The sequence below is a fragment of the Hoplias malabaricus genome, chromosome Y (assembly GCF_029633855.1).
Source record: "Hoplias malabaricus isolate fHopMal1 chromosome Y, fHopMal1.hap1, whole genome shotgun sequence".
In the NCBI taxonomy this organism is placed as follows: domain Eukaryota; kingdom Metazoa; phylum Chordata; class Actinopteri; order Characiformes; family Erythrinidae; genus Hoplias; species Hoplias malabaricus.
In genome coordinates, this window is record NC_089820.1 from 4,074,746 (window position 1) to 4,093,071 (window position 18,326).

General features: G+C 38.3%; 2 protein-coding genes across 2 annotated transcripts; both read left to right on the top strand.

The window, feature by feature from the left end:
- The first annotated feature begins 6,357 nt into the window (after nucleotides 1-6,357).
- Nucleotides 6,358-13,163, top strand: LOC136678865 (chemerin-like receptor 1). Its single transcript, XM_066657032.1, has 2 exons — nucleotides 6,358-6,391; nucleotides 10,154-13,163. The coding sequence occupies exon 2, from the start codon at nucleotides 10,165-10,167 to the stop codon at nucleotides 11,209-11,211; it is 1,047 nt and encodes a 348-aa protein (XP_066513129.1). The 5' UTR covers nucleotides 6,358-6,391; nucleotides 10,154-10,164; the 3' UTR covers nucleotides 11,212-13,163.
- Nucleotides 13,164-13,334: 171 nt separating this feature from the next.
- Nucleotides 13,335-17,563, top strand: LOC136678866 (chemerin-like receptor 1). Its single transcript, XM_066657033.1, has 2 exons — nucleotides 13,335-13,604; nucleotides 14,873-17,563. Exon 2 carries the CDS (start codon nucleotides 14,884-14,886, stop codon nucleotides 15,904-15,906), a length of 1,023 nt encoding a protein of 340 aa, XP_066513130.1. The 5' UTR covers nucleotides 13,335-13,604; nucleotides 14,873-14,883; the 3' UTR covers nucleotides 15,907-17,563.
- The last annotated feature ends 763 nt before the right edge of the window (nucleotides 17,564-18,326 follow it).

The following is an 18,326-nucleotide window of genomic DNA, read 5'->3' on the forward strand; positions in this document are numbered from 1 at the left end:
ACTGCCAGCTCAATGCCAAGACTCGCAAAGATGCCTTTCCTTTGCCCAGAATAGAAGAGTCCTTAGATGCTCTGAGTGGAGCTAAGTGGTTCAGCACTTTAGACTTGGCGAGTGGGTATAATCAGGTACCTGTAGTAGAGGAAGATAGGGAAAAGACTGCTTTTTGTACACCTTTTGGATTGTTCGAGTTTAATCGGATGCCATTCGGTCTATGTAAAGCACCTAGTATTTTCCAACGCCTGATGGAGCGAATATTTGGAGACCAGAGCTTTCACACGCTCTTGTTGTATTTAGATGACATTGTTATCTTTTCACAAGATTTCCAACAACATCTTCAGCGACTAGATATAGTGCTGGGCCGTCTTAAACAACACAATTTGAAGCTCAAATTGAAAAAATTTAATTTTTTTGCAACTAGGGTTAATTATCTGGGACATGTGATATCAGCGTCAGGAGTTGAGACAGACCCAGAGAAAATTCGAGTGGTTGCTGATTGGAAACGTCCCACGTCTGTTAAAGAGTTGAGATCCTTTTTAGGGTTTGCCTCCTACTATAGGCATTTTGTGGAGGGCTTTGCCAAGTTAGCTGCACCCCTTCATAGACTGGTGGGAGCTCTTCAGGGCTCCAAGAGACAGCCCAAGCCAAGGTTGCTTGGCACAGTAACGTCACATTGGGATGAGGCATGTGAGTTAAGCTTTCAGACCCTAAAAGATTGTCTGGTGAGTGCACCTGTATTAGGATATGCTGATTTTACAAGCCCTTTTGTGGTGGAGATTGATGCTAGCCATGCAGGGTTGGGAGCAGTGCTGTCCCAAGATCAGGGGGGACAGCAACGTCCTATTGCGTTTGCCAGTCGAGGATTGCGTCCTAGTGAGCGAAATATGTCAAATTACAGTGCAATGAAAATGAAGGTCCCTTAAATGGACCTTGACAGAGAAGTTTAGGGAGTATTTGCTAGGTGCTGAGTTCACTGTGTACACTGACAATAATCCCTTAAGCTATCTACAATCCGAGAAGTTGGGTGCGGTGGAACAGCGTTGGGCATCTCAGTTGGCACTGTTTAATTATGAGATCAAGTATCGGCCTGGTACTGTTAATGGTAATGCTGACGCCCTTTCTCAGTTGCCTACCACTGATGACCAGCCTTCAGTAGGTGTAGGGGGGATTACGGTTCCCTCTGACGTTTCTTTGGCTATAAATAGGACAACATTAGGGCCCCAGGTGGCCTTATCCTCGGCAGTGGATGCTATTCCATCACGTAGCCTGGCAGACCTGCAGGTCTTGCAAACTGCTGACCCTACTGTAGCAGCGTTTGTGGGCTATTGGAGGAGAGGGCAGATACCTACGGTAAAAGAGTTGAAGGGTGAGAAAGAAGGGGTTAGGGAACTGGTTAGGCAGTGGCCAAGAATTGTGGAAAAGGAGGGAGTTTTCTACAGAGCAGTACAGTTGCCTCCAACCAGGCATACGGTGTTTCAGCTGATTTTACCTAAGGCATTGCGGACTGAAGTGTTGATGGCTCTTCATGACCATCATGGCCACCAGGGGGTGGAGCGCACTACAGATCTCGTGAGACAACGGTGTTACTGGCCAAACATGTGGCGGGACTTAAAAAAATGGTGTACAGAGTGTGCACGGTGTACAGTCGCTAAAGCGACGCAACCCAAAGTACAGACCTTCATGGGTAGTTTGTTAGCCACTAGGCCACTGGAAATTCTTGCTATAGATTTTACTGTGTTAGAGAAGGCAAGTAATGGACAGGAAAATGTGTTAGTTCTCACTGATGTGTTCTCAAAATTTACCCAGGCCTACGCAGTGCCCAACCAGAAAGCCAGTACTGTGGCACAAGTCCTTACAGAGAAGTGTTTTTTTGTGTATGGCGTACCAAAAAGAATTCATTCTGATCAGGGGCATAACTTTGAGGGGGAACTTTTGAAATGTCTTTGTAGGATTTATGGTATTGAGAAGTGCCGGACTACACCCTATCATCCTGAAGGCAATGGACAGTGTGAGCGTTTTAATCGAACATTGCATGATCTTCTTCGTACACTGCCACCTGAAAAGAAACGCAAATGGCCTCAGTTTTTACCTCATCTTTTGTTTGCCTATAACACTACAATACATCAGTCCACACATTATTCCCCTTATGAGCTGTTGTTTGGACAAAAACCTCAGTTACCAATTGATCGGTTGTTGGGAAGCATGGTGGAAGATGGGGTAGAGAATCTAGATCCTTCCGAATGGGTGGGTCAACATAGAAAACATCTGTCTGAAGTTTATTCTAACATCACCGCCCTGAGAAGAGCTGACCCTGGCACATATATATATATATATATATATATATATATATATATATATATATATATATATATATATAATCTTTACATCCACAGATGAGATCAGGTAGCATTTACACGACCGCCCTCCATCAGATGTAACAAATGCTATATTTATCACTTACACTCATCTGGGTGAGAGTGTCTTTTTACAGAGGAAATGTAGGCTTCCATTTAAAATGTAGTGCCAAAGTAGTTTCCATTTTTAAAAAAATAAAATGTTTTAATAGCAACATCAACCAGGTCAACAAAGAAATCCAAGCTGGTTAAACAAATAAACTTGACTTTTTATCTCTTAATAGTTTCTGTGGGACAAAAGTTTGAGACAAATGTCATCTCTCATGAGACATTTGACATCATTTAGCACTTACTTTGTGATAGGTCTCAGTAGTAGTAGTATTAATACTACTTGCCACCTTCAGGAATGAATCATGCTGTTATTTACCTACTATACATCACCTGTTGCCAATGGGGAAAATGGAGATCACTGTGAAAGTCATGTTTATGGTTCTGCAACTGCATTTAATACCTTATACATGTCTGAAAAATATAGAGTTGTGTCCTCCACTACCTGCACTCCACCAAGAGACCTCAGTGGGTGCAGCCGGAAAGGTGTGTGTTGCAATGTGTTGCAAATGTGTTGACCCACAAGAGATCGATTGCATGACAGGTATGAGAGCCTTTCGTATTTGTAGTTTTTTTTTTTTTATATTATCTATAAGTCACTCTTATGTGTGTCTCTTATGTCAGGGACAGCAGTGTCAATGTAAATGACACAAAAAGTCCCAATAATAATAGTGATGTCAGCAAAACTCAAAAGGTATTTCAGAGGTGAGAAATTCGTGATTGTAGCTTTCCCACAGAAGACACACTCTGAACAAAGCTAGGCTATTTTTTCTACATGGCTGTTGAGTGAGTGGGTAGTTTTGTTGGGTTATTTCTTGTGCTCTCTCTCTCTCTCTCTCTCTCTCTCTCTATTACCCACCATTTGGGTCAAAGGCAACGTACATGATTATGGTTGATTATGTTCTCACAGCAAAACAACCCCCCCCTCCTAACGGCAGTAGGGTATGTTTGAGTAAGAAGCTTCGCGGTTGAAGTTTAACTCATCTGTACATATTTATTTACTGTTTGCTTAATCACAAAATCTTCCTTGTAACTCAAGCTGTTTTATTTTGTAGCACTTTCGGTCCGAGTTAAATTTAATCCAGTTAACAGTCTCCTGAATTTGGAGTCAGTTTCTCCTGGTAAATGTAACAGCAAGAATATGTCAACATCACCCACCTATGGTGCAGGAATATGCTTTTCCAATTTTTAAGGTCTCTCCACTGTCCAAATGCCTGGAGGGAGAGAGCTCCTGAGCCAGTTTGGACCAAGACACTTAATTTGTTTCTCCTTTAATGAGCCAAGTCTGCATGAAAACACTGGATGTTTTTCCAGCGTGCAAAAAGACTGGAGAGCTAGCCAATGATAAGGTAACATTCTCTGCATTTTATAAAAAGTGTAAAAATCATGAAGTGCATTTAAATGTAACCCAGCTTAAAAATGTCCTCTTATTTAATGTATGCTTCAAGCTATATGTGCAATAATTTAATTGTACTTTTTGTAACTTTTTACTGATATGAACCAGAATAGTACATTTTAGTATTTTAAGTTTTTACCACAGCATGTTGTTGTTTTAACCCAGCAGTTGGGTAAAGGCACAATAACCCAACAAACTTTTTCAAAGCCATTAACCACACACTGCTGGGTTGAAAAAGAAAACAGGCTGGATTCATCCCAATTGAACCCAGGGGTTGGTTGCCAGATTGACCCCAATTTGGGCAGTATTTTAACCTAGCACTTAGGCAGTCTTTAGGTTTCCACATCCACTGGCTTTTTATCAATGTATCCACATTAACAGCTTTGACCAGCACTGACTGAGAGTTCACTCTCAGCTCCAGATTGAGGCTTTTCCCCACAAAAGTTCTAAACATAAGTAATAGAACACAAACAGACAACGAACAAAAACAGCAATAAACTAAATAAATAAACAAAGGTGTCACTTAATTAATTCCCTGAAAATACTTTATCCTGTTCAGGTTTGCTTTGGGTCCGGAACCCATCCTGAATCAATGAGCTTGAGTTCACACATTCACTCAAACGTATGGACCACCTTGAATAACCAATCCACCCATCGATATGCATTTTTAGTCTGTGGGAGGAAACTGGAGCATCCAGAGGAAACCCATGCAGACACAGGGAAAACTCATCAGACAGTGACTTGATGCTGGGCTTGAACCCACAATCCCAGTACCTTGGAGCTATGTGGCAGCAGCACCCAGTAATGGTAAATGCATCAAATATTCCCAAATAACAGAATGAGGGCATTGGTGCATTGTCTGAGCCATGACGCCAGTCCCTTCTCTCTCTTCCCCTTTTTCTGTCTCCTCTCCCTCCTTTTCTCAGACACACAGCTCAGCATGTGCTGTGCAACATCAGGTTTGACTGATGCCCCAGTTGTGCTAATTATGAGCAGAGAGCAGTTGTGAAGCCAGTGGGATAGCAACCTGAAATCATATTGTCAACCATGGGTCACCAAACCTTTCTTTCATTATACTGTTGTTATAACCATTGTGTGTATGTTCTGTGTTCCTTTTTTTTTTCTACGTGTCCCTCTCCTTTGGTGTTAAGCCCTAAAGATTTCAGATTGGTTGCAGTATGAGTGGTGTGCTGCAGCTATGACTGCATGTAAAAGGGAGTGGACTGTCGCTGTTTGACACACCTGTGCCATCATTTCCCCGCCGATCAGGACAAGTAGCTTGGTTTTTAGCATTCACTTATGTATAAACCTCATGACGGAAATGTAAATTACCATGTTACAAATATGGTGTATATTCCCTGTTTGAATTAGCATTTTTTTCTCCTATTTTTAAAACCAGGAATCGTGGTAGAACATTATATTTAGCTTTTAGAACTTAGGAAAATGTTTTTATTCTGTTTCATATAAGTGGTCATGTAGGTTTGTTGGGGAATTTGTCTCATAGAATCAACCTGATACTCTGTTGTGAAAAAAACGAATGCAAGTGGTAAGTTCTCTGGGCCAAAAGTAATCTGAGACTAAAAAACAGTGAAGACTAATGTTGAATTAGTGCCAATGATAAAAAATATCATTCAGACTGGAAAAGTTCAAAAATCAGCATCTGAGATGGCATGGTGGGTATCAGTAGTTACAGTATAAGTGATCTGCAGATATGTGAAGGTGCCCTTGAGGAGGAGGTTTGAATTGCTATTTGAAGGCACATAAGCTTCCCTCAGTGCCTAATCTTTTCCCAGGAGCTCCATGTCAGTTTCGGCACAACACTGCCAGGCATCATTCTGCATGAGTTACAACAGTGTGGCTTCATAAACGTAGAGTGTGTGTGCTTGAATGTTCTGTGTGGAATGCAGATCTGTCTCAGGCGAATCAGACAATGGCAACCACAGAGTGTTGTGCAGCTCAAGTCTTGTATGCAGCAGGAGTGGGCAAAGTCCCACTTGCAAAAGTGAAACGTTCATATCTTCAATTCCCAAATAATTAAAAAGTGTAATTACTAGAAAAGTTGACGTGACCCTATTTTTAGTTATGGTACAATTTAAATAGAAATAGCAGAGATAATCATCCTTAGTGATTGCAGCTTGAAACAGTGAGTAACACCTACTCTCCACCCATTTTTCACAGTGGATAGCTGATGTGTTATACAGCGTGGCGGACAAACTGAAGATATAAAAACAGTGAGCACTGGTAGTTACCTAAGTTTTAGACCTTTTAGATCAGGATTGGACAATGAATCCAGATTTCAGCTGACTAAAGTCCTTAGTCAAGAGTTTGAAGAAAGCAGAAGTGAAAATATGGGGATTTTATTGTTGAGGGAAACAAAAAAGATTGTGCAAGTAGTTTTGTGGAAGTTGGAGGTTCAGAGTTATTGTGTATGACGTTGCACAAGAGAACGCCTCTGTTATAGACTTTATAAATACTTGAAACCAAACAGCTGTAAGAAGCCTCTGGTCGCAGGAATCCCACAACATCATTTTCATTGGTGAGTAATTGCTAGTTCATTTTTTTCTTGAATGAAATACAAAGACAATGTGATGAACAATGAACGATCTAGTCCTATTTAGCCTAATTCTGACATTCTGGAACTGTATGCATTTTCAATATCTGAGTCAAAATAGATTAACTGCACTTGGGTGTTGTTTTGTGGAATAAACATGTCCAGTGTAATTAGGCAAACTCATGGTTTAATTTCATAAATCATAAAGCAAGAATGAGATTTGTCTTATTTTTCCCAATTGTCCAAATTGACACCTTGAATAGATTGTTTTGTTTTGTTTTTACATCAAAATATAATTTCTTTGAGGGTTTGATTCTATCCATATTTACATTACTTTTCATTTGATTTATATGAATCCTAATGCAAGCTGATGTGCACCATCAGAATGGGTTAGGATGTAGTTTTTCAGATATGTGATTCAAACAACCTTTAAATGTTGGTATGTATATTAAATATGTGCTGCAATTTTATGACATTATTCAAGTGCAATGTATTTACTTGACACTGCTCTGTTTGTATAAGTGTGGTGTATTATAGTTACGCATTATTCGCTCATTATGATGTGTCTCTAAAAACTGTGTAATAACATATTTCCAAAACACAGGCAAATATACTGCCATCACTGTTGGATAAGCTCATATAAAAGCACATTTATATCAGTTATAGTATTTCAAATACATGTATTAATGCAGAAGCTCTTAAGCAGAGGAGTCTACACATTGGCCCCACCAGATGTCGCTGTGGAGCAGTGAACAACATAAGCAATATATACGGTTTTATAAGTACCATTCTTGATGGTTTCACATACCTTTCTGTATCTGTTGTGTAAAGTCAGGTACTCATCCATTTAGTGAGCACGGGGCTGGTCCTCAGCTGGTTTATCCAAGTGAGCAACTTAGAAAGTGAGCAAAACACATGTGCACATGTTCAGTGCACTTTCAGTAATGAGCTGTGAGGCACAAACACACTGGCCCCATGCTGAGAGCAGCCAATAAGAAATGAAAGATTTACAAATGTGAAGACATTAAGTGACCACTGTTAATTGTCTGCATTCATATGCAGCTACTCCTGCGATGAGCAAAGTCACATAGAGAACATTGAGGCTATACACAGGTCAATGAGTCATTATTACATTAAGTAATGATTCTCTTTCATACACATTCACATCCTCTTTTTCATTTCGTCTTTAAAGCAGTGTCAGTCCTTCACACACAGCAATAATCAGAAACACTGGAGGGGCCTTGTGTACTACATACACAATTAATACATTTACATTGACTTACATTTATGATTATTTTCTTAGTGATATAAACATGTGACCGTGGCATGAGTTGAGTCCTATATCTTTTGTGTGTAGTTTCATTCAGACGGTGCTCATACAGCATCACTTAACTCTGCCCCAGCCGGCTTTTCATATCAGAGACATCTGCAGAAGCACAGCATATCAGAACAATGCTTAGAGAAAATGTGCACGTATAGCAACGTAACTTTAGCCAATCAGCATCCTCACAAACACACACAGAGAGAGAGAGAGAGAGAGAGAGAGAGAGAGAGAGAGAGAGTTTTTAGTATATAGATACATTATCTAATGATATATGACGGCCTAGAAATTCCTAATATCTTTATCATAATATCTGTCTTATCTGCACTAATATAATTAGTATTTTTTGAACAGGTCTGTAATGTATGACACATATAATGTAATGTAGCTTGTATCTGAGCACATTATAGCTGTTTAAATGTTAATCTGCTGATTTGTTTTCAGGATAGGTTCAAAATGACCAATTTCCACAGAGATTTCTACTACAGAGTAGTGCAGTAATATGTGCTAAATAGATATTTTTAAATATTAGTTGTTTTTTTATGTGGTCTGAAAACATGGGATAAAAGACGTTATTATGGTATTGTGCCGCTCTTATGTAGATTGCAGATGAGCTTTAAGCAGCCCAGCTGAACTCCTCTTGATCTGAGTATCACAAAGGTGGGCATGTGTTTATGTGAGAGCACAATGAGCAGAACAAAACTAACACAGGAAGTGCAGAGAAATACGAATGCTAGTTAAATAGAGTCAAAATGAGAAAGAAGACAAATGAGAACCAAGCGAAATCATTAATGAACAGATCTTTTGCTTTACACTCCTCAATCCTTGGGACAGGTCAGCGATGGCTCTTTCTAATGAAAAGCACAGCATCTGAAACTGGTCTTTCTGAACAGGGCTGTTCAGAATCATGCGTGAGAAACTGGAATTGGAAAAGGACTGCTGCTTTCATAAGCTGCAGAAAAAGTCTTTCTTTTCAAAAAATCATTTTGTTCAGCAAGGTAACAGTTTCCCCCTCCAGACTCACGCGACCCTGAATTGGAAATGCAGTTACAGACAATGAATGAAAGAAAATGAACACAGTTTTTAGATAAAAACAATATCCACACAGAAGAATCAAAATATTTGCAGATACAGAAAAAAAGCATAGAATTTTTTTAAAGACCATAAAGCATGAGCATAGTCATTGCTTTTGATTTTTTGTTAAACCATTCCTATAAATCATATAAGGTTCTATGAATGCATTAATAAAGCTTTTTATGGAATATATAACTCCTTATTATACCTGTGGTTAGCCAGTATACTAGTTTAGGTGTAGCATGTGTCAAATAACAACAAGCAAACTGAGTGGGTATAGGTTCTACAATTCTGTGACGTTTCATGTTTCTAGCTTGAAAACTGTGGGATGAGAATATTATTAAAATTTTGAGTGTAGAATAAAATCTTGAACAACACTAATTAATTAATTAATTAATATATTTATAATGCAGTATGAACAGAGTATTTATGGGAAATTCAGCACAATTGCACACAGCATTTTTATTTTTAGTTTTATTTTCTACTTAAATTCACAGATAATTCAAAACCCACAACCAGGAAACGACACTGAAAGTTTGTGTTGTGGTAGAAAAAAGTCCATGCTTATCACAGTGAATTTACAAGTGTCAATCTTGTGGCCACTTGTTTATAGAGAATGACCTGCAGGAGACGACATTTACCATAAAGGGTGTAATAGGATGGAAGATGATTCGAAATATTTTTGAGCATATATATATATATATATATATATATATATATATATATAATTGTAATTTAATTTACATGTGACATATTTGAAAAACTAAAATATAAAATATGGAATGTGCAATAACCAATTCACATTTGACTATTTATACATTTTTATAATTCTACAATGTACATTATGCAAAGGGCAGCACAGTGGCGCAAGAGGTAGTGTTGCTATCACACAGCTCCAGTGTCCTGGGATTGTGGGTTTGAGCCCCGCTCCAGGTGACTATCTGTGAGGATTCCTATTTGAATAAGCCTTTCTAGAAGGTAATATAGGCCTGTTTCAGCTGTAATGCCATGTAGCTTGATCTATGACCTACAGTAAAGTGTTACTGTATATTCAACAATCTCAAGAGGTACTCTGGAGGGATCTACCCCAGTGTCACTGGGGACCACCCCTGTGTCGTGTGGGATACCTCCCCAGGGTCATTAAGCATATCACCCTGATGTCTTTGCATCATGAAGGGTACTACCAAAGTGTTCTTAGGGGAACAACCCCATGTTGTGAAGGAATCACAAATGTCAAGAAAATAATTAAATATCAAGAGATAGCAGCCCAGTATCTTGAAGAATGCCATTGATGCTCTGAGATTGTATATATAATATAAGCAGAACATTAAAACATGCTCTTGTCTTTACAGGTATTTTCTCAATGGCGGACGCAGAGTTCAGCTTTGATTACAATTCGTTTGACTATAACAGCAGTTACACACCAGTCAACCTGAGCTATGAAGGGCTAGCTCACAAAATCCATCCAATATGTTCTGGAGAAGGTCTCTGCATGTTGCTGTTTGTTGTCAATGTGCTCATTATTTTTCTGGGGATAGTTGGGAATGGTTTGGTCATTTGGATCGCTGGGTTTAAGATGAAGAAATCCGTCAACACTACCTGGTATCTCAGCCTGGCATTATCTGACTTCATCTTCTGTGCCATCCTGCCATTCAACACCATCTACATGGCCACCATGGACTGGACCTTTGGACTCTTCATGTGCAAGTTCACATCCTTTGTGATGTTCCTCAACATGTTCAGCAGCATCTTTCTCCTGGTGGTCATCAGCATGGACCGCTGTGCATCTGTCATGTTCCCCGTGTGGGCACAGAACCAGCGCACCTTAAAAATGGCCTCTGTGATCGTCGTTCTGGCATGGGTGACCTCAGTGGCCTTGAGTATCCCCTCAGTTGTCTTCCGCGACGTCCAGGAGCATCTCGGTATGAGCCGCTGCATGAATAACTACACCGCAAGCGAATACAGCCACAGGACTGTAGCACTGAGTAGGTTCATCCTTGGTTTCATCATCCCATTCCTGATCATCATTATCTGCTACTCGATCATCATCTTCAAGTTAAGGAGCAACCAGATGGCCAAGTCCACAAAGCCCTTCAAGATCATGACGGCACTCATCGTGACCTTCTTCATTTGCTGGTTGCCGTACCACACCTTCGTGCTCATGGAGTTGAACCAAAGCCTCCCGAACCACATTCTCGCCCATGGACTCAGAATCGGGACCTCCGCCGCCTCCGCCAACAGCTTCCTCAACCCCATCCTCTATGTCTTCATGGGCAATGACTTCAGGCGGAAGTTCAAGAGCTCCTTCTTGTCCAAGATTGAGAACGCAATCGGAGAGGAAGGTCGCACACTGAGCCGTTATTTGTCCCGCTCTAGCTCTATGGATGCCAGAGCTTCTACTCATATCTGACATATTGACTTGATGCTCTAATGTGACTGTGTCACGACTGTGTCATGGCTTTATATACTGACACCCATGTATATAAATTATGGACTTGATAATTCAGGTCTCTGGGTTTCTAACAGGGCTATAAATGCTAGCACAACACGGGCAGAAGCCCAGCTGGTTATATGCAGTATGTTAGCATGACATTCTCCATGATTGTAGCCCTTTTGTACAACCAAAGCTTTAAGTGTCTTTTAAAGTGATAACTCTAGCATTTAGCGCTTTAGAGGGTACAGAGCTGTACATGATCTATGGATGAATGAGGAGAAATCTGACACAGAGACCAGCAGAATGGAATATTGACTGTAAATATCATAGATGCCTAATTGTTTTGTCTTTTGGGGTCAGTGTGCAATATTTCTACTGGGCTGAGTTTGGGAAAGACAAACTAATAACTTTATATGACCACAAGTGTGTCCACATGAGTGATTTCCACTGTTATAAGTGACATCCGTCACTAAAACATCTCCCATTTATTTCAGAAGGAATTTTGGGCAAAGGGGTATGTACATATTTTGTCTAATATTGTTTAGAAATTAAGAAAGACAGGCTTCAATGCATTTGAAAAAATATATATTTGTTATACATATTATGTATTCACATTATGTATGTCAAATTATTTTATTATTCATCAAATTAATCATAATGAATTGTTTAACAAATATGTTGTTATAAAGCTTATTTTGCCTACATTCTTAAATATAAAGATGCTACAAAGGATTCTTTGAACGATGCCACAGGAAAAAAAAAAGATATGAAGTCTGTTCAAGAGACGTGTGCGTGTGACAAACCCTTTAAAAGTTTAAAAATCCATCACTTGATTTTAAGGTTCCTTATTAATTTAAATGAATTAGTAAACAATGTTCTTTATGGAACCAAAAGTGGTTCTGAAATGGCATCGCTCACAGAGCCCTTTATAGGACCTTTATTTTTAAGAACGTACATTTTTAGATATAAGAATGCTTTTTAAAAATTGAGGAGAAAACCAAGCAATTCATTTAACCACAAAAAAAAATGTAATCAATTTTGATGAACCTAAAAAAAAATGACTCATCATTTTTTTTATCATTACACAGCCGTGTAATGATGTAGTGTCTACATCATTAAGAGACATATATACTCAAAAGCAATGATACTCTTTACCTAGGAATTTATTTATGTCCTGCCTACAATCTTTATTTAATGTATCATGGAGAACAAACTTTTTGGATTCATTTTTAATGGTATATGGTTCTACACAGAACCACTGCTTTTGCAAATGAATCTTATAAAGGTTCCTTAATTGTTTACAGTCTGTTTATTAATTGTTACTAATTAGTTTGTAAATGCATTAAGAGTCATTAATAATAATTTATATCACAGATAGAAAGTGAAACAGTGACGTGCTGTTTGCCAAATAGTGAACCCACATCCATCTACTGTAAAATCTCAGATCTCTGGATGCTGACCTCACTTTGTGTTCTCCTTCAGTCGACATTAACTCTGTCAGTTAATGTCCAGTTTTAACCAGTTAACCACCAATAGAATGTCTTTTTAGACATATATCCTAATGTGATGCACCTTAACATATATCATATAAAAACACATTCTAAAGTCTCAGGATCTTCTTTATTTCAACATTTTCAGTAAGATCTCTGACACTTCTTTTAGACAAAAAATAAATAAATCAGTCACTGTCACTGTATCCCCTTTTATCTCTGTGTTACAAATAATTATTAATTACATTTAAGGTGGTTACAACCTAATTAATAAAATGTATTTAACAGATTTTTAAGCCATTTCTAAACCTTTATAATTGTAGTCTTAATTTAAAAGTGTACTGTTTCCGTCTTTCTCTAGAGGCCTTCACACTCAGCCACAAATGAACTGTAAATCATTCCGCAACTTCATTACGAATAAATATATTCATGAAGAAAATACAATGTCATATATTGACGTTTATCAGATTTTACACTGCATTTATTAGATTTACAGCAGCAACCCTCCACAGACACTGTGTGTGACATTGTGTGGTTTGCATGTCTGCACTGTTTGGTTGTATGATTGCAAAGTGAGCGTGTGGGGGCTGTAGAGAGGGGAAGTACATGATCTATCAGATAAATGCAAGATAAATACCATACTTGCTGTGGGACCCTGTTTTTTTTTACCCATTGAGGCCTGCTGCCAAACATGGGCAGTGGAGGCGCTACAGCCACAAAGTGTGTGTGAATATGTGGTTGCTCTTGAATTTCTGAGAAGTAAATGAAGTACAGAGAGGAACTGAGCGTCTTGAAATTGGACCAGTAGAAAAAGTGCCTCATCATAAGGCAACAAAAACTGAAAAGCCTGCAACATCGTGCTGCAGCAGCGGCCAGCAGGTAAGTTTTTTTTTTTTTTTTTATATAGAAGCAAACAGGGCCCTGTATGCCGGCAGAATATGTAGAACATTTATTTGCGTTTAATTGCTCAAGTCTTGTTGCGTTTCTCTCAGGATGTTGAGCCATTCCCTATTTTTGATGACCTCAATCAAACTTGTTCATTTCCAACCACTGCAAATATTACTTGTGGGAATTCTGACAGAAATAATCAGTATAATAGACACACACTACATCTGCTCATGACCTAAAAGAATGACACTTTACTAAATACACAGGGGTACACCCACATCAAAGTGACTATGGCATTAACAGTTGTTTGCAGACTATTTCTTTGAACATGAAATATCAATAGAGAAATACCACAAACGCCACAGCATCCTTTTAGAGCTTGGTCTTTCTGCAAAATAAACTCGGTGATGCACTTGCCATCACATGAACAATGCTGCATATTACAGGGGGAAAATGAGAGTAAGGAAAAGAATGAAAAATGCAGATGGAAAGGGAGAAGTGATATTATCACACCTCCAGAGGATGTAAGAAAACTACTTTTCCTGTGACTGCACTTCTCAACAGCACTAGTTTCTTCTTTACTACGCTGAAATAATACATTTGAAATTCTGTAACCCAGTCACAATTCCTCAAAGGATATAGTTATCATGTCCATTGAAAAGTGATTGACTTGAGTGGACTAATTTAAATATTAACAGATTGCTAAATCATACTAATTAACACTTTATTATCTACTGTGAAACACAATCTAGACAAAGAAAAAATATTGAGTCGGTCTGCTGAGAGTTCAGAGGAATGCTCTACAAAAATGTATTTAAAAAATGGTTTCCCACAGGCATGCGTAAACTAATTCTAGAACTTGGTATTATTTCATGAAATGATTTATTTATTTAGAATCACTGGGGTGTGGCTGTGGAACAAAATATACAAAATATACACATTTGGCAACTTCAAACATCTCAGTCTTGAGCATAAATCACTTTTGTTTGTATATTTTACAGCAAAGACACCTTTAACTTCAAAAAGGCCACTCAGTAGATGATAGTATTATGTTCTACACAGTTTAAAGTCTTCTTAAATGTCAAATGTCTACTACAGTCCAAAGTTTCTGTAACATGTGCATGAATTTAATATAAAACTATAGGAATGTATAATTTTTAGGCTAAAATTTCTAAAAACCTGGCCTGTATATTTATACCTGAATAAAATTTGTTTTAAATCTGCAGTGCTACTACCTTTCTGTTTTGTTTGGTTTATAGAAAAAAAAAGCATGAATTCAACCCAAGAGATGGAGACAGACTATCCTGACTATTATTATAATAATAACCAAGACAGCATTGCTGACCCAGTTACACCTTCACTAACTGATAGAGATTCATCCTATATTTACTTGGCAATAATCAACGTTATCGTCTTCATCCTGGGAGTTGCTGGAAATGGTTTGGTGATCTGGATTGCAGGCTTTAAACTAAGGAAGTCAGTCAACACCACTTTGTACCTGAGCCTGGCTGTGTCTGACTTCCTGTTCTGCTCCTTTCTGCCCTTCGGTGTTGTTAAGTTGGTGAAAGACGACTGGATCTTTGGGCTCCACATGTGCAAGTTCACTTCCTTTGTGATGTTCCTCAACATGTTCAGCAGCATCTTCCTGCTGGTCATCATCAGTGTGGATCGCTGCGTGGTTGTTATGTTTCCTGTTTGGGCTCAGAATAAGCGCAGTGTAAAAAAGGCCTCTGTGATCGTCGTGTTAGCCTGGATCATCTCAGCAGTGTGTGGCTCACCCTCTGTGTTTATTCGTGAAGTAACATTTCTTCAAGAGAAAAATGTCTGCTACAACAATTACCCTGAAGGCAGCCAGTCTGTCATAGTCTCCTTCAGATTCATTGTGGGGTTTCTGGTACCGTTCCTGATCATTATCTCCTGTTACCTTTTCATCATACTGAAGCTGAAGATCAACCAATCAGCGAATTCCAAAAAGCCATTCAAGATCATGACGGCACTCATTGTTACTTTCTTCATCTGCTGGCTGCCGTTTCACATTTTCGCTCTGATGGAACTGAACAATTACAAAAACAAGAGTATTCTCCAAACTGGACAAGTATTAGGTGCCATTTTTGCCACCGCCAACAGCTGTATGAACCCCTTTCTTTATGCCTTCATGGGGAAGGACTTTAAGAGGAAATGTTCTGCAATTATTTCCAAGATTGAGAACGCAATTGAGGATGAAGGCCGGAGCACAATTAGAGCAACATCTATCACCACGTCTGGGGAAAAAAGACATTCAACTGCCGTTTGAAGCTTTGAGTGACTTTCAAAAGACAAAAACCACTGAAGAGAGCTGTGAATTTTAGCCAAGTAATCTCTTCATGTTTTCATGATTTTTATTGTCAATTATAAACCACAGCCAACTATATTCAATACTTTTTAGTCTTTTATAGTCGTTATACATTTGATTAGAAAAATCATATCTATGTATTCAGATAGAGACCTATTCATGGACAGCTAATGTATTAAAACTAAATATGACTGCTTTAGGGGCGCAGCAGGTTAGTGTCGCAGTCACACAGCTCCAGGGACTTGGAGGTTGTGGGTTTGAGTCCCGCTCCGGGTGACTGTCTGTAAGGAGTTTGGTGTGTTCACGTGGGTTTCCTCCTGGTGCTCTGGTTTCCATCCACGATCCAAAAACACACATTGGTGGGTGGACTGACAGCTTAGAAGTGTCCCTAGGTGTGACTGTATGTCTTCCTGCAAAGGAAAGACTGTTCCTGCCTTGTGCACAGTGAGTCCTGCTCTCAAAATGTTGTTAATACATAACTTCAGCTTTGACTAGTACCAGGAGAGCCGGCATGTTCAGTAAATAAGCATATATACAAAAAATTTATGTAATGTCAATGTCCTACATTTGGTCATTCTAAACACTTTTTGACAGATGAGTCATTTTGTAAAACAACATCACCCTAAGTCTGGGCTGAGGATTAGTTAATGGAGCAGTCATCCAGTAGCCAATCATCAAGCTCCACTAAACACACTATTTTTTATGCCACCGCTTCTATGTCAGCAGGCTACTAATACAAAGTTAATCTAAAATTATTTGCTTTGTTAATCGTGCTACAGATGGATTTACTGCTGTTTAGATGTTGCAAATTGACTCTTTTTTATGCACAAAAGTGGCACTATATCCTTCTAGATTATTTTTTTAATAAAATGTGGCATAGCTAATCAACAGGTAAAATCTCCAAACTATTTCTCATAAATATTCAACAGTTTTTGCCAAGTACTTTATAAAGGACACCCATACAACTGTTGTAAATAATGGTATAGAATGTGAAATGTCTGGCCTTGAAATAAATACCTCAGGTGACCAAGTTTGTATACACCTTCCCATTCATTTTTTTTTTTTAATTAGGGCTAGATCAGCTTCTGCTTCTCTGGGAAGGCTTGCTGAGGTATGGATTGCAATTAGCTATGCTTTTCTACAAATGTTGTGCAATCTATGTAAATACAATATATACAATATATCTATGTAAATGCAAATATAGTAAAATATGTATTCCGTTTTTTGTTTGTTTGTTTTTTTTCTTTTCTTTTCTTTACCTCAGAAATGTATTAGTCTTTTCCTAATTAGCTATTAGGTGAACTCTCCCTATGACACATGATGCCACTGTCCTCCAAAGACCCTGGAGTCCTTTCAGAAGTTTTTACCATGATAGTTTTAAAGGAAGCTGACGTACTAACACCTCTTTTGACAAAAAAATGTCTTGTGAAATCAGACAACGCATGGTTGAGAACGTCTTCTGCTTCCTGTATGAGTTTAAGTGCTTTATCAGAATTTCTGTATAATTCATGATAAGCATCAGAATCACCTACCAGCTCTGTATCTGCACAATGTATATGTATCTAAACACAAATAGGGCATTAATATCTGTATTTATTGGCTTTTGCGCATTTTTGTACTTGTATCTATTTTGTTTGTATTTTTAAACATATTTGTGTATTTTATATATCAAATATATATATTTCTTTATATTTGTATTTGTACATTTATTTCAATGCCAAATAAAAGCTCCTTATTATGTCCTCATTTATGTAGTTATTAATGTACGTATTCCACATGCACTCCATACGGCTCACTGGGGTTGGATTACCAATGGACCAGACTCCTAACTCCCATAGGAAAAACAATAATGAAATCTCCTAGGGGTCTCAATAGTTTGTCATAGACTTCTCCTGAGTCTTAGCTGAGCTCAAAGTAAAATTTTATATCTGCTCATCTCTTGCTGAGACATTAATGCTCATGTTTATATATCTGTAGCTTAACTAAAGAAAGTTAAAGACCAGATTTTATCTGGACAGCAGTTTTTCATGTCTCCTCTAAAGACGTTAGGGCAATTTCCTTTAATAAAGAACCAGCAGAATCATCTTTTAAGTGTGTACATCAGTTTCTGGATATGCGATTTGACCTTAATAATGCTCATGCAACCCTAAGTCTATCACAGCTACACGTTTGATAGATAAAGTGATAAAGTTGCTCTCAGTATTGAGATATCATAAATGTCAAAATTGTCATTATTGTATCTATATTTATAACTTTTGTATGGTTAAAACATATGCTTTTAACATAAGATACAGGGATCAAGAGCATTAGGAAGAAACACTCAAACTTAAAAATTGAAACTGCAAGAGATTGCAAGTGGAACCAAGATTAAAAATGATATA

Bases quoted from the DNA above. Each gene is read 5' to 3' on its own strand.
- LOC136678865 (XM_066657032.1), top strand. From the start codon at position 10,165: ATGGCGGACGCAGAGTTCAGCTTTGATTACAATTCGTTTGACTATAAC.
- LOC136678866 (XM_066657033.1), top strand. From the start codon at position 14,884: ATGAATTCAACCCAAGAGATGGAGACAGACTATCCTGACTATTATTAT.